We start from the raw sequence: 22,518 nt of genomic DNA, 5'->3' as shown, positions 1-22,518 counted from the left end.
TCAAAAACAAGGATAAAAAATATACATTAAAATTTTGATATCTCTTCGGGAACAAAGAAAATGGCGGCCAAAGTAAAAAAATTAGGTAAAAATTTTAACGTTTATAATTGTAAAGAGTATCAAAAATATGATATAATAAATCAGTATAAATTTTAAATGGCGGCAAAAGTATAAAAATAATTTAAGAAATTTTTTTAAAGTATAGATTTGAATAAACCATCAAAAACAAGGATAAAAAATATGCATTAAAATTTTGATATCTATAAGTATAAGCGGAAAAAGTATAATTATAGATGATTATTTTGTTATACTAAATCATTTGAACCACACATGAGTAGTTGATTATTTTGCCAAATTTGATACCCCACATGACTATAGTTTATTTTGAATTACTGAATCATTTGATACCATACATGACAATATTTATATTATGTATATTTGACCAGTTTTTAAATTTTTATATGTTATTATATAGCCGCTATAATTATACAAACTAATAGTTTTCAATGTTATTCAAGTTTTTTTTTCTGAAAATGCTTTCTAGCATTCTTAACTGGTTTTAATTAACCGCGTAATGGATTACTAGATATGGGATAGGCATATGACTTAACTCATTGGATGATTCAATTATAAATTTATTAAAATTTTAGATTAATTTAATTTCGATTTATTTTATAATTAAAATAAATAAAATTATGATAATCATTTTGCATATCTTATAAAATAAAATAAGAAATTTGTATTAACAGTTTAAATAAATTGTCTTTTCATTAAAAATGTTTTTTAAAGGTTTGGCCAAATCATAGAAAATTTAGTAAAATCTAATCAATCATTGTTGGGTTTAGTTGTATTTAAATTAAATTTAAACAAAATTTATTTATTTCTTTTTAAATATTTTTGTATTTTAAATTATTCAATTCATTTATAAAAATGTAAGTAAAAAATGCCAAACATTTTTGTTTAAGCCAAACATCCTCATAATTTTTATCAATAAATCGCGTGATTGAATTGAAATAATTTATATAAACTGAGAGACAAACGCACAAAATACTAATATTTTACGCTTTCATTGATTACACTATCTTTGCCATCATCTAAATGACATCACTATTGCATTACTGGACACCATTGGGAGGCGCTATTGAATATGATATATAAATAAATGTACTCAATGTATAATAATTCAAATTAAAATTTTGTATATACAGTATATTTTAACATTATATCATGTATTGATAAATTAACTTGTTTTAGTTTTTTTAAAGAGTAAATTGCAATAAAATTTTGAATTATATGCTCTGTTTAACAATCAAATATCTCAATGACTAATGACTACCGATAGGGACTGACATTTAATTTTGATGGCAATCGCATTGTATAAATTGAATTCAATAATAAAGTAAACACAAAGCAAACAAATATATACTGTACATGAGTGCGATAATATTAGCAGCACATGGATCAGCTAACTGTCTGATTATAGCCATTAATAGTAGCAAAAAGAGAGATGACTGTACTGTATAAGCCTTGTTATACACATTATTCACTTAATAGGCATAAGTCGTTAGACATGAGACTCAACATTACTATGAATGCACGCGATTTGAGAAACGACTATTTGAGACAACATTTATGAAGACTATAATTGTCATTATATAGCAATATATAAGGTTGTCTTTTTGGCTTATTTTATAATCATAGTTATCAATATATTTTAACAAATATGCAAATCTATTCATATAATATAATAAAGCATTTACTGTAAATAATTTCTATTCACAACAATAGTTGTTATAAATGATTGCTTTATGAAAATTTAATATTAAAAAATTAGAAAAGTTTATGAAAATTAAATTATACTTAAATTCAATTTATGGTTATTTTGACTCAAACTGTTCAAATGACAGACACTATTTTTATCAAGATTTTGTTGAATAAATTTAATTATCTCTAATAATACAAGTGTTAAATGAAAAATATATTTATAGAATGCTTTAATAAAAAATAATAATATTCTCGATAAATATTTAATTAGATTTGATTAAAACTTTTCCATTAGTTTATGAATAATGCTTTTACACAATAAAAAAGCTTTAAAAATAAATTCTCTTTTATTTAATTAATTGTTTGAATAAGTTGTTTAGCGACACAAAAGAAAAATTAAATATTGATTTCATTTTTTCTTAAGTTTTAATACTTAATAATAAACACAATTACAGGCTTTTGTTAACGAAATTTTTTGTGTATTATATAATGTATTGAAGTTTTTGGCCTCCAATTAGTGTATTATATATATAGTATATAAGAGATAATGAATTGTATAAAGTGTATGGCTTAACATTAGATAAACAAAACATAAGATTTTTTTTGTTAGTTTTTCAGTATTTTTTTCTGTTAATTAAAGTTAGTATTTTTTGCAAATAACAGTTATGGCATTAAAGTAAATAAGAGTTTTAGTAATTGCGACAAATAAAACTTTATCTCCCAACTAACTAATTGAAATAATAATTATATATATATATATATTTAAATTACTGTTAGAATTATTTTAAGTTTTACTAATTGTTTATAATAAGTATATATTTTTAATTATTTCAAAATTTGTTTTTAAAAGAGCTTTAATACTAATCCTCATATTTTATTTAGACATTAGAGACTCGCATTTAAATTAGTAGTTRAAAATAAAATTTACAAATTTGTTTATTTATTTATGTAATATCAATATCATTTTAATATACTGTATACAAAAATTAAATGATATTTAGGAAAATCTGATGTTTATCTAAAAGATTATTGTATTTTTCACTATTTTTAAAAACATTTTAATATTTTAAATATTTTAGTCTAATTAAAACTAATTATTTTTTATTTATGATTTTAAAGATATCTATAAAGTTATAAATAAATATTTTTGTTGTTTTTTCAATAAAATATTATTTTTTGAAGATGTAATACTTTTTATATAATTATATAATAATTTTAATTAAATTAAATGAGTGACGAGTCATTGACGACTACTGTTTATCTTACAACTGTATCTATCAATCAATCTATTTATCATTTAATAGACTAAACATTAATTAAATCCATTCAATGGTTTGTTATATTTAACTTTGAAGATTAGTATACTGTATGTCTTATATGATTGTTTGGGTTTGTAGTGAAAGTTGAGATATTTGTTTGATGTATACACTCAAGAGGTACTTCTCAATCAGTACTTGTGTCCCACTCTTCATCAGTCTATACTATACTTTAGTAAAGCCTTATAAATATAAACCGTATTKCAATTACATTATCAATGAATTTACAGATAACTACACTTTTTAAAAACTTTTGTAGTTTGGGTTTAAATTCTAACCAAAAAACATAGGGCTCTCTATATAAAGTAAATATAAACATATTATAGTTTACAAAAGTGAATGAATGAGTGAGTGAGTGAATGAGAGAATGTGTGTGTGTGTGTGTGTGTGTGTGTGTGTGTGTGTGTGTGTGTGTGTGTGTGTGTGTGTGTGTGTGAGTGAGTGAGTGAGTGAGTGAGTGAGTGAGTGAGAGGGTTGATATGGTATTATTAGAGACCAATTYCAATACATTTAGATGAAATTAAGTCCTCTTTAAGTGTTTACATCTGTTGTATGTCTTTTTTTTGTCGGTCGGCTAAAGCTCTCTCTCTCTCTCTCAAGACATACAATAAGACCAAAACTTAAGATAACATTATTTTTTACTTTGACTTTTAGTTTTACAAATTTTTAAAAACTTTTTCGTATTGTAAATATAGCCCACAAATGATGCACTTTTTTKGACAATTATTCACTTTTTAATAGTCAATACTGTACTGAAGTTTATGTTTAGATTTTGTGATAATACTGTATAATATATTTATTTTGAAAATAGTGCAAAATTGCCGCCAATTATATTGTTGAAGAAAATATAATTTAATGACCGGAAAACTTAAACACATAAGAGTAGAGAATTGCGGTTATAATAAATTTATTGCTCTGTTTTTGCTTAATTTCGTCTAATTTTTTGAAACATTTATGACTGAACTCATCCCTTAAATTAAAAGTTAACACATTTTCTTATATAATTGTTATTTAAGAGATAACTTAATTGATTAATATATTTGATAAATTTTGATCAAAAAATTTCTTTGATTATTATTACTGTATATAATTTATTAAACATTTTATAAATTTATATTTTGATTGATTTTGTCTACAGATCAGCAAAATAGCGATTGAACGGTGCGGTCATTACAGTTCATGTCGTGACTGTCTTCAGGCTCGCAATCCCTACTGTGGCTGGTGTTCACTGCAAAAGAGGTAAGACTACCACTACTATTGCTTCTACAGTAAACATACCATTCCTTTAGTTTGCCATCAAATTTATATTTAATAATATATACCTAATCAATGACCAAAAAATATATTAATTCTATTTCATTCTTCAATAAATATTATTTTTATAAATTAAATTATTATATAATTTATTAATTGTTAATAACACTGAAATTACTTTTATGTGGATATCAGTTGTACTCTAAAAGGTGAATGTCGTGACCACAAGACTTCATCATCGTCTCGATGGTTATCTCTTGACACTCAGCAGTGCATTGATTTTCAATCAATCAAACCGGAATCACTGCCCATCACATCCATCGATAAGGTAACAGTGCTTCCACTCTAACACACTATCCATACATATTGCACTTCATATATTTCAATCACATTTGCATCTCACAAACCATAACACTAGCACTTGAAAACACAAAACTATTATTTTCTATTATTACTCAAAATTCAGACAATTATATACAATAAGTCTTTATATAGTCTTTGTATTAGAATTTAATTTCAATCAATTCTTTAATTATAATTTTGTTTGTCATAAGTAAAAAAYTATTGCAAAAACAAATCAATTGATTTATTAAATGACTTTTGTTGGACTCATTAACTCATTGTATGGTCTCTTAAGATCTGCAAACATGTCATACATGCCATAGTCGTAGACATACTAACAAAACTATGTGTTCATCCATTATCTATATATTTAACTATTTATGTTTATTTGACACAAATGCTGAACAAATGGATATTTAGGTTGAATTAGTGATAAACCAATTGCCAAAATTGCCTCATAATGCCAAATACCAGTGCGTGTTTGGTGAAGGACCTCCTATTGATGCCGAGACTACCAAATCGGGTCTTATATGCCGTACTCCACCTGTATCTTGGAGACCACAAACACCTATAGGATTAGATCATATTTTGGTGAACTTATCCGTCCGTTCATCAGAAACTAAGACTGATTTTCTTCAACGAAAGTTTGCATTTTTTGATTGCAATTCACACAAAACGTACGACAAGTTTCATAAAATTTAACCAAAATTATTATTTCTGTTAATTTTAAACTAACATTAATTATAATAACAGTTGTATGGATTGCGTTCAAAGTGAATGGCAGTGCAATTGGTGTTCAAACGACAACAAATGCAGTGATAATAAGCACAACTGTTCCCTCACGAGTGTCAAGGTATGACTTCACCAACATTTTGACAGCACTTATATTTTTGTATTTAAAAATAAAATACATAAACAAAAAATAATGACTTTCATTATGATTGACATAAAAATAAATTAATTAAAAATAATTATAATAAAAACTACTTATCTTTTACTATTGGTACAGATGTTATCATCCAGTGCTGGCGCCTCCCTGTCATCTCAGCCAATGAGTGCAATATCCGACCAGAAATTGTGTCCCAGTTTTGATCTCAAACGAAATATTCTTCTGCCAAATGGTATTCCCAAAGAGATAATACTTCCGGTGAAGAATATGCCCGACTATAATGTAAGTACTCGACTAACACTTATACAGTATATGTATAATAATATTGTAAATATATTTATATTTTAACACTTTATAATTAGCCTTAATTTCATGGTTTGTCTGCTTGTGTTTTGATTTTAGTGATTAATGATTTAATTAATTAATGACATCGTTAATCAAATTTTTAATTTACATTATTAATAAAATGTTTTTCATTTTTTATTTATTATAATTACACTAATTTTTTAAACTTTTTAATCATTTTAAAAATAAAACTATACAATAAATAATACAATGTTTACAACCATTGGAGTGAAAATGATAGACAAAACACAGACACATAAATAAAATGTCATTTTAAGGAAATATTTAAAAAACAAATAGTAATCGTTTAAAATATCTTTTTATTTGGTAATGTATTTATAAACCATTTGGTTATTTATTTAATATTCTTAGACATTGTATAGTTTTATTTTTATTATTTTTTGTTTAGGATTTAATTTTACATGTTTTATAATGTTTGGATCATTTTTTAAGTATATTTATTTAAGCACTACTTTGCATAATACACTTAATTCGTTTAATTTAATCTTTATATAAACAAAATTTGATCATTTAATTATTTTTTTGTTTATTTTTTGAATATAATGTAATTAAATAAATAATACTTTATTGTCATTTTACTCCTTTTATGCTTTTATATCTATATTATTGTTTTCTTGATTATGTTTTGACTGCTGTTTATCTAATTGTCTAAAGAGTAATAAAATGTTAAGTATATTACGCGAAAACAACATTTTTTGCATTTTGCAGAGATATATACTATATTTAAAACCACTATATTTGTGATTATAATTTAATCAGTCTTTACTTTATTATTTAACAACAAAAACAAACAACGGATCAGACAAAACATTAACTAAATTAAAATCTCGTTTGAAGTAAACTAGAATTTATAGTCAGATTTAATAGGATTTTCAATTTTTTTTTTTTAATATTTTATTTATTTTAGTAATTTCAATAATTTTCTCAGCAATTATATTTTTGATAAAACACGTTTAATAAATCTGCTAACAAAACTATCATTTGAAAAATATGTAATTATTATAAATATTAAATATTGATTTATTTATTAAATCAAATAATTTTTATACATTATATATTTTATATATAATATATTATTTATAATTCGTGACAATTTTTTAATTTTATTTACAGTTTAAGGGTTTGAATAAAAATAGTCTATTATTTTAGAGTCCATTAGTGAGAATGCATTCAATGATAAGACAGTTTAAGTTGAATTTCTTAGAATATAATAGATTAGAATTTCTATTAAATTTAGTCAAACATCTGATAAAAACATCAATTTTAAAACTTATTTAGATTTAGACTATTTTAAGTTATATTTTATATATTTATTAACTGTAATATTCCTCTCAATACATTGGAGATATAAAGCTAGAAATATATATATATATATATACCTATTGATTGCATTGTATGACATGTTTTTTCATTTTGTTATTTTTAGATAGATTTTCGAGTATTAGGTTTTATAATTTTATAATATTAGTTTGGATTTTTTTTTGTTATTTTATAACTAGATATGTGTTAGTTAAAGAATTAACTTAAAATTAAATATAGTATTATAAATTTAAAGACATGTTGACCCAATTTTTTCATTGAATAATGTTTTTATTGAAAATTCGTGTAATTTATAATATATTTGTTTTCTTATGGGAATATATAACATTACGAATAGTTTATTTTTAGTTATGATTTTTTCCAAAAAAATTGTCAAATAAAATGATAAATTGATATTGATACATAAATTTTAGAAATAAAATTTCAAAGTTATTGAAAATCAATATTTTATTATATAATAAAAAATAATAACATATTTAATATATATATATTGGCAGCTATTTATGAGACAAAGTGTTAACAATATATTTAATTTACCAAATATTTAATACATTTTTATATTATTTCTAAATAATTTTTAGTTAATTGAAACATGAAATACATGTATATAATGTTTTGTGTAATTACTGTACTTATAAGTAGTATTTGTTTTGTTGAACACTTTATTGAATATTTTGGTGCACTTGATATGGATTGTTGTCATACAGTAGTAACTCTACGATCCGATACATACATCTAAATGCTTTCTCCAATATATTATCAATTGATTGCATGGACTGTCTGTCAGTCGATGACAATAAAACAACAAAAGACTTGTTGTTTGACTTCTTTAAAGAATCGATAGAAACCGCCATTTAATGTCATAATAAGAGTCACATTATGTTTAAACGATTGAAGACAACAATATTTATTTGATAGGATTGACAACCAAATGCATATATATATGCTATTACTATACTATTAACAAAACTGTCTCTCATTCAGTCATGAATTTACGATTTTATTTGTCTGACTGTTTATGCCTTCGTTAGCATTTGTTGTTTACTTTTTATTATTATCTATATATTGGTAATCACTTTAGTCTCTTAGGTTTGACTTTTTTATAGCTAAAGCTCTCATTATATTTAAACAGTTAGACAAACTCAGTCCATGTTATGGCTATTTATTATCTGCGGGCCATTCAAGCAAATGACGGAATTATTTTCGTTTTTATAAAACAAAATCAATTGCTTTTATTGTTATTATTTACATCAATTCACTTAACAAAAAAACTGTTTTAAAATTGATTTTTTTATGTAAGACATGTAAAAATCACATCAATTCTCATGTTGTCTTTGAATCTAATATTAAAATGAGTTTTATTTTAATTTACAATAAATATTAAACAATTTTATTTTTTATCTGAATATGTTATTTTGTTTATTGAATTTTTGCTAAAATACGACCAAAAATTTTTTTTTAAAGTCTTAAAATCTCATCGAAATCTATTGAGATTTAGTTATCCTTTACTGTCATTTATGTTAGATAGAAGTGATAGAAAAGACTTTCAAAACTACTCAACACAACCATTAATTTTGTATCTTTGAACGTAAAAAATAATTTTGAAATTTCACTTAACGTTAAGCAAAAAAAAAAAGACATTTTATCTCTTTTTTTTGAAACACTTAACTATGACTATTGTCTCCCAAAATCTATATATAATACAAGTATTTCCGAAACCACTTTTCAAATCATTATATGTTTCTCTCTATAATCTAAAAGAACTTTTTATTATCGATAAATAAAACTTTTTAAATTCTAAAGGAATTCATACATAATATATATCTTTAGTTTTTGTATTTATAAAACTATTATTCTTTTGGTTTTTCTTTTAATGTATTTTCAATTATATAGTATTTTATTGAATAATGTTTTTATTTACATATACTCTATATTTTTACTACTGTATCATTTTAATAGATAATTGAAATAGTTATTTAAATCTAATAATAATAATAATAATACTATACTAAGGATTAGCTAACAAATTTGAATATTTTTAGTCAAGTTTTCGCTGTGTTATCAATATTGAAGATTCAAAGCAAGTGGTGAGCGCTCGGGTTGAAGATAATAGGATTGTTTGCTCGGAAACGGCTGTAAGTAATTTCATTAATAAATAATTCATTAAAGATAAATATTATGCTTTTATATTTAATATTTAAAAAATAATATTGAAAATTATCAAAATTTATATATCTTTTTATAACTCTAAAAATATATCAAAAGTGATTGATTGTAAAATTAGTTAATTTTTTATTTGTAATTTGCTATAAATTATATTAAATTGTGTTTATATTTATGTGATTTAGTACTCCTATCGGTCAGAGTTGGGATCAATGGAGGCATCGGTGACTGTCATGTGGAACGGCGACACATTTATTGATAGAGCAAATGGTAATTAAATTATAGACAAACAGTTAATTAGTAAACGGAAACATTAATCAAAATTATTTTTATATCTGTTTCTCATATATCTTATAACCGACACAACAGTCACTATATATAAATGTAATCTCTTGGGCGCTCATAACGGAAGAGCTGATTGTTCGCTATGTCTGACATTAAACAGTGCCTTCGAGTGTGGCTTCTGTAGCAATCAATGCACTTATACCAAGTCATGTCAAGAACCAGTGTCAAAGATTTGTCCGCCGCCACGAATTGATTGGATACATCCATTGTCGGGACCTGTTGGTGGCGGAACACTTATCACTATTGAAGGAAGCAATTTGGGTACAGATTTGAATGAAATTAAGGATAAAATCAGTGTCGGTGGACAACCGTGTGTACCCATCAATCATAATGTCTCCGTCAGAGTTATCTGCAGGTTTGTCATTGTTTTTTGTGTAATATATTTAGACATCACATGATTTTGTATTAATTTGTGTTAAATTATAGGACGAGTGCAGTGCCTCAACCCTTATTAGCTGATGTAGTGGTCGGCAATAAGGCCGGTGTGACCGTAGCTAAAGATAAATTCAGATACGATGTGCCGGAACTGGTGGGTTCGCATCCAAATATTGGACCACATTCTGGTGGCACCAGAATCTACATAACTGGATCTAATTTGAATATTGGTTCAAATTTGGAAATATATTTGGATTACTTTCCATGTATTGTCGATAAAATGTTAGTCAGTTCAACACAAATAAGTTGTCGAACCACTGCATCCAAATCCAGTCAATATTTAGTTCGCAATTTGATTGTCAAAATAGACAATCAAACCCTAACATTAGGCCGACCATTCCGTTATGTACCCGATCCCACAATTTTACGTATTTATCCACTTAAGAGTTATATGTCTGGAGGAAGAACTGTCACTATTGTTGGATCTAATTTGGATTCAATACAACAACCAAGACTCGCCATCTTTGGCACCGACGGCAATGTTCTTAACGAGAGTGCCTGYGATGTGATATCTGGTTCTCAAATGGTTTGTCCGTCGCCTCCGGTTAACACACAAAAGGTCGATATCTTGAATAGAGAACAATTGGACGCCTCGTCTTTGGTGTCCTCTTTGAACACAAACGAAGTGTCGGATGACATCAGACTTAGAGTTGGTTTTATTATGGATGCGGTCAATACTGTTAGAGAATTGGCCACAAATTTCCCGACCGTTCATTCGGACCTCGGTTACGTTCAGGACCCGAAGTTCTTTGGTTTTGACGAAGGACTCAAATTATATAAAGGAGAGTCTCTGGTGATTGAAGGCGAAAACCTGCGATTGGCCAGCACTGAGTCCGAAGTTAACGTCACAATTGGGTCTAAACTGTGTAACCTAACATCATTGGCCGCAACACAATTGGTTTGTCTGCCTCCTGAGGTTCAACCCGATGGGACTGATGAAATTGGTCGCCGAACACCGACTGCATTACCACTGGTTGTGGTAAAGGTTGGCACAAACTTGCGCTACGAAATCGGTTATCTGCAATACGAAGTGGTCAAGTCATCTGAATTGCCTCCAATCGCTATTGTTGTCATTACTATTTCATCGCTTGCATTAATACTCTTTGTATTGATTTCGTTGGCTATTATGAGACACAAATCATCTCAAGCTGAACGTGAATACAAACGGATTCAGATGCAAATGGATACTCTGGAGAACAGTGTCCGATCCGAATGCAAACAAGCATTTGCCGAACTTCAGACCGATATGACAGACCTGACCAATGACTTGGTATCAATGGGTATACCGACTCTCGATCACAGAACTTATGTAATGAAAGTCTTTTTCCCGGGTCTTACTGAACACCCTTTATTTCAATGCACTCGTATCCGAACCAACGGTGCCTACAATATCTATGAGCTGGCAATGGCTCAGTTCGAACAACTACTTAACAACAAGACTTTCCTTTTGACATTTATTAATGTATTGGAAACCTCTAAGACATTCAGTATTAGAGATCGGTATGTATTGTACTTCTGATATAGATTTCAATTATTTTAATATCTTTTTGTCTTTTAGTGTCAACGTTGCCTCACTTTTAATGATAATACTAATGGAACGCATGGATTACGCAACTGATGTCTTGAGGACATTGTTGTATCAATTGGTGGATAAGAGTGTGTCCTCAAAACACCCGCAACTAATGCTCAGACGTACCGAATCGGTCGTTGAAAAAATGTTGACTAATTGGTTGGCGCTATCGATGTATGACTACGTGCGAGAACAGGCCGGTTCTCAACTGTTTCTTCTGTTTACGGCTATTAAAAGACAGGTCGAGAAGGGACCCATCGATGCCGTCACACACGACGCCAGATATTCATTGTCTGAGGAAAGACTACTTCGGGAACATTATTCGGATTACGAACAGATCATTATTCAAGTGTTTCAGGTAATTGTCTTTTAGTCTTGTTTTCAATTATTTGATATTAATTTGATTGATATCTTCAGGAAAATGAAAACGACAAGATCTTGTGTCGGGTTAATGATTGTGATAGCATTAGTCAAGTAAAGGGCAAACTTTTGGACGCACTCTATAAGAACACACCCTTCTCTTTAAGACCATCTATTCATGACGTGGATCTTGAATGGAGACATGGAAGAGGTGGTCATCTTATTCTTCAAGACGAAGATTTGACCACTAAATCAGAGCACGGATGGCAGCGAATTAACACATTAAGACATTACGGAGTCAAGAATTGGGGGGTTATGTCTTTGGTGATGAAACAGTCTTCAGATAGTTATATGTCTTGCAGTACTCGGAACTCATTGTCGCCTATTATTACCAACAAAAGTCCGTTTATTAGCACCGATATCGATACCGATCGATATTGGCATCTATTGAAACCCAACGATGACTCATTAGATACCAAAGATACGGCTCTTCTACACAAAGCCATACCCGAGATATTCCTTACGAGACTTTTGTCTACAAAAGGAACGGTTCAGAAATACGTCGACGACTTCTTCTTAACCATTTTGTCGGCCAATGAAACACTTCCCGGTATTTATCATTAGATTTTTGAGTTATTTTGAGATTTAGTTATTTTATAATTGTTTAATTGTTTAATTGTTTAATTGTTTAATTGTTTAGCTGCCGTTAAATGGGTTTTCGATTTGTTGGACGCGGCGGCAGTCAAACACCAGATCACAGATCCCGAAGTTCTTCACGCCTGGAAATCTAATTGTCTTCCTCTGAGATTTTGGGTTAATTTTATTAAAAATCCCGATTTCATACTTGACATCAACAAAACGCCAACAATTGATTCAAGTCTTTCAGTGATCGCACAGACTTTGATGGACTCCTGTTCGACAACAGAACACCGTTTAGGAAAGGTATGTCATAATTGAGTTAAATATTATTAGTAAACTTTGATATTCAATAAAACAAACTTTATTTGATAGGACTCTCCATCAAACAAACTATTGTTTGCCAAAGATATTCCAAACTATAAAGTAATGGTCAGTAAGTTTTATTCTGACGTCTCTCTTATGCCAGCCGTTACTGACCAGGAGTTGGGCGCAGTTATGCAATGTCTTTCTCTGGTAATTATTATTGTTTATTATATTAGAATTAAAATTATTAATTAAATGATTTAATTATAGACACATACGGGAGAGTTTGACATTATTTGTGCCCTCAAAGAGCTATTTGTTTATTCAGTCAAATATAACTCGGAAATTATGGACGCTTTGCAAAGGGATCCGCAAACACAACAATCCGTTCAAAAGTTTGCTAATCTTATAAATTACAAGTTTTAGTAAACAAACACTTCATATAACAAGTTTTGTTTGATTGTGTTATATATTTATTGTTTTATTGTTAAATAACAATGAATTGAATTCCTAATTGTTTCATCATTTTTTCATAATTTTATTTTTCATATCACTTAATATTTAAATAATTTATTTTGTATTTATTATCTGATAATTTGTTCACTTAAGTCATGTTAAATACACTTTTATTAATTTTTTTAATTTTTGAATTATAATTATAAGTTAGCAATATATGAAACTTTGTTAAACAAAACAACAATTCGTTTAAATTATTGAAGCCTTAAAATTGAAATTTAATTACAATTAATTACTATTAATAGTTACATATTTGTAATAATTACTAATAATTATTAATTAGTATGCAAAATACTATATATAATTATAAAAATTAATTAATTAGACATAAGATTGAAATTATAATATCTTAAATTTTAAATATCTGTGCCTTCATTTTACTAAATAAAAGTAACGGTATTTTACATTAATTAGATCAGTAAAGTATAATAAAATAATTTATAACATTTTAAATATAAATTGAAACGAATTATTGTTTTATTAGATAATTAAAAGTTGAAAAATTAAAATGTAATTTAAATTGTTTAACAATAAGTTATTATTATCATTAAGAATCAAGAATCTAGAGTATAATTTGTGATTATATAACAGAATAAATATTATATATATTAAAAGCAATGATTCTTGTTTTTATTAATTTATTTATTTATAAAATTATAAATTATTTGAAAAAACAAAAACAGAATTAAATGATTTTTATATGAAAACAATTTGTAAATATAAAAGTATATTATTCATAATTTTAAACCATTGTATATAATTAATGTATAGTATAATTGTAATTAAATAATTTGATTATATGAATATATAATTTATTAATTAATATAATATAATTTTYGTTTTATTTGTATAAACAAAATACACAGTAATTTGTAATTTAATTTTTTAAAATTAATAAAGAATAAATTAATTTTCAAAAATATTCACGATATTCGTAATAATATTTAAGTGTTTACTTACAGTTTAATGTAACGTATTTTCAAATTTAAATTTTCAGCAATTAATACAAATTTATATTTTGTATTCACACTATTTTTTAAGAAAAAGCTATTTCGTTTAACACATTCAAGACTTATGGATGAAAATATTATGCAATTGATTAATGATTCACATTTAGAGTCATATATTAAGATAATTAATAAACAAATTCAACAAAGTTTTGCCACAAGAATAGAGTTATTAACGAATGAGATTGAGATTGAATTCAAACATGAGATAAATGATATCAATACCGAAACAATGGTCAGACAATGGATCCAACAAATGGATCATTATTTAGATAAATGCAAACAAAAATTCATTGTCGACCAAAAATATGTGGTAAATGCCAGTCAATGGTTGTTAAAGTTAAATAAAACAATAAAATACAAATCTTTTGAAGTCAACAACAAAATCCGTTTAATTGAGAAATCACTCGAAGAAATCAAAGAATCACTGAATACGGCGTTACAGACAATCCATTATTACAAACATGTATTGCAAACACCGCTAAACATCAAAATTTCAGGAAACGAGAGTCAAGAGTATAATAATTGCGAATCACCTTTGATTGAGTTGACCACTGATCCAGATGTCCAACCAAATCATGTCTTTCCACAAAAATTGTGTTCATTTGATGACATATTATTGCCTTCCGATGCCATTAATATGAGTGAGACTTCATATGATTGYATATCAAAGAATCCATTATTACCACAACCTTTACCTTTGGATTTGCCATCGATTCCACCAGAAATAGGATTTATATCACCACAGAGTTCACTCATTTCTTATAAAACATATGAATAACACAACATTTGTTGTAATATAAACACTATTTTCAGTCAAACTTTAGTTCAGAATAATAACTGTTAAATAAGTTTTAAAAATGAGTTATTTTTCATTTACTTATATTGTTTTAAATATTATATAATATTTATTTGTAAATGCATTGAATAAAAGCATTTTCAATGCATTTCAATGGTTTTTTCAAAATGCATRGATAGATAAACATAATCATACTGTATATCATTTTATGCTATAATTTTAAACTTTATATCTTAAATATTTACTAATTATTAATTATTCTTAAAAAGTTATTGTATTTAAACTAAAAGAAAATTTACAATATTAYAATTAAAACTATTATCAATACATATCTTAATTTTATTATTACTAAAAATCTTTATTAATGTTATCTCGACAACTATTGAATATAATATTTTGTGTAGTTTTTTAGTTATTTTTTACTTTCACATTATAATTAACGAAACAAATAAATTAAAATATAATAAAGATTTCTAATTATAAAAGACTAACATTTCTAATTAAAAATATATAAATATTGTCTTAACTGTCAAAATAAGTGATACTTTTTAATACATTAAATACTAAGGACTTTAGTCCTCACAGAGTTCTCGTAATAATTGTTTGTTAATTCATAACAAATAGAGATTCGAGAATTTACTGATATTTTGTAACATTCGGAAAATTTCTTAATAATTTAGATAAATATATAAATATTTTTATAACAATTTCAAGGTTTTCATAAAGATTTTATAATTAATTATTATTTATGTAAATAAACAAATGTTATAACTTTATTAATACTTTTACTAATTATTTTTATTAAAAAATTAAATATTATACAAAAGTTTAATTGTATTTTTATTTATGTCTTAATGTTTATACTGTATATACTTTTTAGTTTAAATGTAACTTTAATTATATAATGAGAATTGCATTATAGTGACAATTTGACTTTTTGATTACCCTGGACAATTTTGAAATTTTCTATAATTATTGAATGAATATAATAGTTCATTAACTCTTTAAATCCATTTTATAAATTTGTTAAAATTTAATATTAAAAAAAATATTACCATATTTTGACATATTTGTGAAGTTAAGCCTATTATAGCCCATTGTTAAGTGAAATTATATAAACCTTAAACAGATTACACACATCTTTTGTCTTCAAATGTTATTTAATAGTCAATGAATCAAAAGTCTAACATTTCTTTAATTTATTTTCATGAAAACTTTTGATAGTTTTTCTGAACTTTTTTTGTTTTCCATTCCTTCAACTTTTTAGTTCTTTTATTATATCTGTTGATAATTGACTTTCACTACAAATTTTAAAACTATTTTTTATTTCATAAATTTAATAATTATAAAATATGTGAATATTTTAAAATATCACTAATATATAGAAATTTCTAAATTATTGAGGAAAACGTTTGATTAGGTCTTTATAGTAATTATTATCTATTGCTTATCAACTAAATAGGCATATCTTATAAAAACAAAATATAATTTATCAAAACATACGGTATAACTACTGTATAAATTCATTCAAACAAATTATTATAAAGCTCTGTAAAGGACTGTTACAAAACTTTAATTTCAAAACTGTAGTCCTTATATGTTATCAATGTTATTGGTTTTATGTAACAAATGTATTAAATCACAGACTTTTTTATCATTATTAATGTAAATATATATACAATAATAGTTTTAATTAAGAAAGTAAAGGATTAGCTGTCAATGCATTCAATTATTTATAAAATCTGTTGTATTAAATATAATAATAATAATAATAATTAATAATAATAATAATAATTAATAATAATAATAATAATTAATAATAATAATAATTAATAATAATAATAATAATTAATAATAATAATAATTAATAATAATAATAATTAATAATAATAATAATTAATAATAATAATAATAATAATAATAATAATAATAATTAATAATAATAATAATAATAATAATAATAATAATAATAATAATAATAATAATTTAGTTAAAGTCAAAGGTCAAGTAGAGTATAACCCAACAAATCTACGAAAAATTAACAATAGTTTAAAATTATTTTAAATTATTTTAAATTATTTTGAGACCACTTATCACTACTTTTACTAATCAGTAATTCAATAAAGTTGATTAATATTATTTTGATATTAACTACCTTGCTAACATTACACAATTATCTATTATAGTATACACGGAATCAAAAAACATAAACTCTTTTGATTGTCAGGCATATCAGTGCCGGTTATTTCACACAATTATCAAATGTAATCACAAATTATTACAACTTTTAGTACAAAGTTGTTTGAATGAAATTTCTTATATAAACTCAACGAAAACTTTTTATAATTTAGTTTCATTTAACTTAAACTATAAGTCAATTATAAAATCTAATTATTGATAATGTTATTGATAATAGGGTTGACATGTATAGCTTTGGCAATATTTTATTACCAGCGCTGTAAGCGAATGTCATAYTTGGAAAGACATGGCATTCCCGGACCGAAACCCAATCTATTGTTTGGAAATATGACTGAATATAATGAGTTTGGATATAATGAATGCTTTGAKAAATGGAAATCACAATACGGTCGCGTATTTGGCTATTATTTGGGCGCAAAACCGTTTATTGTGGTCACTGATCCCGAACTGTTGAAATTGATTCAAATAAAAGACTTCCAGTACTTCACAAAGAGACCGTACGTCATTCCCGGCGGTATTTATCATAATTGGAAATATCATCAAATGGTAAGTTATTTTTTGGCTATTTTTAGTCAATTTCAGTCTTTGAATCTTTGAATCTTTGAATCTTTGAATCTTTGAATCTTTGAATTTTGATGATTAGGTGACTCGAGTGGACGCAAAACGATGGAAAAAAATGAGAACACTTTTGAGTCCGTGGTTTAGTTCAATGCATCTAAAGTCCAATACACCTGTTATTAACTTATGTGTCGAAGATATGATGAGAAAAATCGATGAAAACGCCGACAAAAATGAAGAATTCAATATTTATGAGAGAATGGAAACCACAACCATTGATATTGTCGACAGAACTGGTTTTAGTGTAACCACTGATATACAGGACAAACCCAAAGACAATGTGTTTTTTGAGGCCACCCGAGGAGTCTTCAACATTCGTCCCAAACATAACTTCTTGGCCTCACTTTTGCTATGTTTGCCTGAGTTTGCGCCCATTATTAATGTCATACGAGACGTCTGCGAAACTATTTGGGATTATTTCGGAAGTACTAGTCATGGACTGCTGTGGAGGGCCGGAGAAACCATTGTAAGAAATCGGTTGGCAATTATGGAGAACAAGAAGAAAATGGTCGACAAAAACAATAATCTGAAAAACAGTTGCAAACTGTTGGATATGAAGCGCAAAGACTTATTGGAAATGATGTTAGAAGTGAGAAACAATAGCAAAGGAAACACCGATAAGACTTTGAACGACATCGAGATCATCGCCAATACAGTGGTCTTGCATGAGGCCGCCTACGAAAGTCCGGCAAATATCTTGGGATTCATTATTCACAATCTGGTGAATCATCCAGAAGTTCAACAACAAGTTTACGACGAGATCTGCGAATTGCATGAAAAAGACGACAACTTTGGGTTCAATGTTATGACTGGTCTTCCAGTGATGGATGCCGTCATTAATGAGAGTTTCCGTCTTTATCCCACGGATACCATATTCACGAGTCGAATGTCGAAAATTGATTACAAATACAAATCTATTGTAATACCGAAAGACGTCGATATCCGAGTGCCAACTGTTCAACTGCACAGAGATCCAGAATACTGGTCACAACCGAACCGATTTGATCCAAACCGCTTTCTCGACAAAAGTCTTAACATCGACCCAATAGTCTACCAACCGTTTGGTGTCGGGCCTCGAGTGTGTCCGGGAAAGAGATTCGGTTTACTGGAGGTTAAGCTTATTTTGGCGTATATTCTGCACAAGTATGCGCTGACCGCTGGTCCGCATACCGAAAGTGGACAAATTGAACGCGACTTTAAACTGATCACATGTTCGCCTAAAAACGGCGTTTATGTTAAGCTCGTGTCACGCGCCTAAACTGCGTTTTGTATATTTGCTTATATTTTAATCACTTATTTATTGAACAAATTTAATACAAAAATACTGTATTTATATTGAAATTACATTAACTGTATATTTAATAGTTTTGTATAATATTTATTAATTTACTATTCAATCGATTTGTATTTATTAATCATATATTTATTATTTTTTAATTAATTAAAATTATTTATTACTTGTATTTAATTATTGTTAATAAAAGGAAAATAATTAGAAAATATTGAAATCATTTAAAAGGAGTCACAGTATTGACAAAAATTGTTTGAAAAATATATTTCTTTGATTATAGTTTTGGTTGAATTAATATATACTGTAAATAGTTTTGAAAATTTGTTAACGTTTTTATAGAAATGTTTATCAAAATTAAATATTTTTAATATTCATGTTATTGTTTAATATTTATTGTTAATTACTATAAAATATGTTGAAATAGAAATAGTTTTTACAAACATATAAACTGTAACTTTGTATTAATTTTAGTCATTGTCTATCATAATGTAATATAAAGACACTATTTATAACTTTAAATTCATTTTTTAAACTGTAGTTTTAAAAAACAAATTTTAAATTACATTAAAGTAYTAAACAAGTTGAGAATGCTAGAAAGCATTGCCAGAAACAAGCTTTAATGGCGTAAATTATTCGTATAAATAATAAAATGACAAATTCATTACTAAAATGAAATATAGTTTACTTAAAAACGGTTAAGAATACATATAAATCGTATAAATGATTAAATTTATAATATTTGTTAGTATTCGTCATATTATTACAAATATATTCATTTCTGGTAACCTTCAGTTCATAAATTCAAAGTCATTTAATAATCAATAAAATAAATAATCAAATAGTTTAGAAGTTTATATAAGAATCCATAATAAAAATAGAAAACTTTAATATTTTGGCCGCCATTTTGTCCGTTACTGAAAAGATTTCATTTTTGGTAAGATTTTTCTATAYATTATTTTTTGATGTTCTAACCGAATATGAAATTCGAATTTTCAAAATTCGCAAATTGAAAGACAGAAATTTACAGACACTCAGACACAGACACACAGACACACAGACACACAGACACACAGACACACAGACACACAGACACACAGACACACAGACACACAGACACACAGACACTTTTTTTAAAGTATTTGATTTCTATGAAACAATATACAGTATTTTAATCTGTGATTTACTAATTAATCTGCAATTAGTCAATAGGCCCGTTAGCTCAGTTGGTTAGAGCGCCGTGCTAATAACGCGGAAGTCGCGGGTTCGATCCCCTCACGGGCCATAAAAACTTTTAGAATTTTGTAGTTATAGTAAATTAAGAAATAAAAAACTTGTAAATTAAGTAAATTTTTTGTTTTCTTTATTTAAATAAGTTTAAGAGTGAATTGAATTTTGATTAATTTCAATGAATTTATTGAAAGTCTCTCTCAAGGCTTGACATAAGAAAGTGACGCACAAATGGTCGGCATTACTGCCGAACAAAGCGATTGTCCAAATTTGGCCGATTCTCGACTCTGTTGTCGACGATATTTCGACATTATATTTATCGCTTATATACCGAATCAGATGATCACTGTTGATATTTTTGGGAATAACTAGAGATGTGATCCCAGGAATCCTGTTTTGCTTCAGTTCTACCAAAAACTTGAGACCCAAAGCAATGATGTGATGTTCAAGAGATAAACTGATAATTTTATGTCTTTCTATGACATTCAACAGTCCTTCCTCAGCAATCATTGTCAAAGTCTCTTTCAGTCCATTCAATAGTGGAAATGGAGGCAAAAAGTCATACATTTTATTCTTGATTTTGTGTTCAGTCAAACCCCAAGTCTTTGCCATTAAGAGAATATTCATATTATTTGAACCAAATTTGCGACTTTCCATACAATTGACAGCTCTGTCACTCAGACTAACGATAGACAGTCCCGGCGGTAATGACAGTGCTTTTGTAGACGAACTGAATATCACATCAATTGCCAGTTGATCCGTATTAAGTGATGAACAACAAACCGATGAACTGACGTCTACTACTAGAAGACACCCGTTTTCATGACATATCTGTCCGATGCCTTCGAGCGGTTGAAGTGTTCCAATACTTGAGTTTCCGTGACTTATAAACAGCGCATTCGGTTTATGTGTTTCGATGACATCTTTAAATCAATTGAAAACAATTTKATTGATATTTATTGATATTTTTAATTTACACAAACCTTTGATATGTCTTAAATCAAAGACGTGACCAAATTGTCTAACGTTTGATTCGATGACTTTGAATCCATGAGTTTCTCCAATTGTGGTCATATCGAGAACAGGTATTCCGTGTTCTAATACTAGTAATGTTTGTTTCGATTGCATTATGTTTGTGACAATGGTTTCCATTGCCGACACTCCCGACCCATTGATGGCCAATGAATACCGATTTCTAGTCTGAAAAACATAACGAATTCCGTCCGAAATATCTCTAAGAATCTGCAATTTTAGTCATAAAATATTGAAATTTTAAAAATTTGGTTTTGGCTTAAAGTAAGAGAAAATACTCGAGAAAACTGTGGATCACTTGTCTGTATAATTGGTTCAGAAAAAGATGTCAAAACACGATCGCAAACATTGCTATCAATAGTTAACCGCAATTTTTGTTTAGCARATATCGGTTTAATGCAATCAAACGGCCGAACAATACTGTTGTTATTAATGTCATCGTTTTTGTCCATAACTTTGTATTTTGATTTTGAAATACTAAATAAAATAAAACATAAGTTTTATAACAGTATTAATAAAGCATAATCATGCTTAGACTCTAGTTTAGCTCAAATATCTTGAATTATTTAAATACTTTAATGAATTAACGAATTATTAGTGAATAAATTAATACAAAATTTATTATAAAAAACATTAAAATTTCATTTCAATATTATTTGTAATAAAAWTTGAAAATTCTTTGTAAATTACAAATTGTTTTCAGAAAATGTATGAATTTTATGATTTCATTYATTAAAATAATAACAATTTTAGTTAAATAATC

The 22,518-nt window shown here is 26.8% G+C and overlaps 3 protein-coding genes and 1 non-coding gene across 4 annotated transcripts in view; 3 read left to right on the top strand and 1 right to left on the bottom strand.

The window, feature by feature from the left end:
- LOC128961540 (plexin-B-like) overlaps positions 1-15,370 on the top strand; it is a 28,827-nt gene extending 13,457 nt beyond the window's left edge. Inside the window, exons 4-19 of the mRNA XM_054307790.1 lie at positions 4,219-4,319; positions 4,530-4,662; positions 5,097-5,353; positions 5,430-5,529; positions 5,686-5,847; positions 9,294-9,386; positions 9,600-9,684; positions 9,784-10,114; positions 10,186-11,694; positions 11,753-12,122; positions 12,182-12,734; positions 12,825-13,066; positions 13,136-13,276; positions 13,337-13,453; positions 14,624-14,912; positions 14,964-15,370. Coding sequence (XP_054163765.1) covers positions 4,219-4,319; positions 4,530-4,662; positions 5,097-5,353; positions 5,430-5,529; positions 5,686-5,847; positions 9,294-9,386; positions 9,600-9,684; positions 9,784-10,114; positions 10,186-11,694; positions 11,753-12,122; positions 12,182-12,734; positions 12,825-13,066; positions 13,136-13,276; positions 13,337-13,453; positions 14,624-14,912; positions 14,964-15,370 — 4,890 coding nt within the window. The remainder of the gene's footprint in view (positions 1-4,218; positions 4,320-4,529; positions 4,663-5,096; positions 5,354-5,429; positions 5,530-5,685; positions 5,848-9,293; positions 9,387-9,599; positions 9,685-9,783; positions 10,115-10,185; positions 11,695-11,752; positions 12,123-12,181; positions 12,735-12,824; positions 13,067-13,135; positions 13,277-13,336; positions 13,454-14,623; positions 14,913-14,963) is intronic.
- A 2,373-nt stretch (positions 15,371-17,743) lies between these two features.
- LOC128961539 (lithocholate 6-beta-hydroxylase-like) lies at positions 17,744-19,463 on the top strand. The gene is made up of 2 exons (XM_054307789.1): positions 17,744-18,133; positions 18,231-19,463. The coding sequence occupies exons 1-2, from the start codon at positions 17,789-17,791 to the stop codon at positions 19,461-19,463; spliced, it is 1,578 nt and encodes a 525-aa protein (XP_054163764.1). The 5' UTR covers positions 17,744-17,788.
- Positions 19,464-20,704: 1,241 nt separating this feature from the next.
- Trnai-aau (transfer RNA isoleucine (anticodon AAU)) lies at positions 20,705-20,778 on the top strand. The gene has a single exon. It is a non-coding gene; the product is annotated as a tRNA-Ile (tRNA).
- Positions 20,711-22,220, bottom strand: LOC128961538 (alanine--glyoxylate aminotransferase-like). The gene is made up of 4 exons (XM_054307787.1): positions 22,034-22,220; positions 21,707-21,965; positions 20,936-21,646; positions 20,711-20,784 (listed from the first exon to the last, which is right to left on the bottom strand). The coding sequence occupies exons 1-4, from the start codon at positions 22,205-22,207 to the stop codon at positions 20,711-20,713; spliced, it is 1,218 nt and encodes a 405-aa protein (XP_054163762.1). The 5' UTR covers positions 22,208-22,220.
- Positions 22,221-22,518: the final 298 nt, after the last annotated feature.

Source organism: Oppia nitens, unplaced genomic scaffold (genome assembly GCF_028296485.1).
Source record: "Oppia nitens isolate AA-2021 unplaced genomic scaffold, nextdenovo-longstitch-racon4-pilon3 scaffold5_pilon_pilon_pilon, whole genome shotgun sequence".
In the NCBI taxonomy this organism is placed as follows: domain Eukaryota; kingdom Metazoa; phylum Arthropoda; class Arachnida; order Sarcoptiformes; family Oppiidae; genus Oppia; species Oppia nitens.
This window is presented reverse-complemented; position numbering and strand designations above follow the sequence as displayed.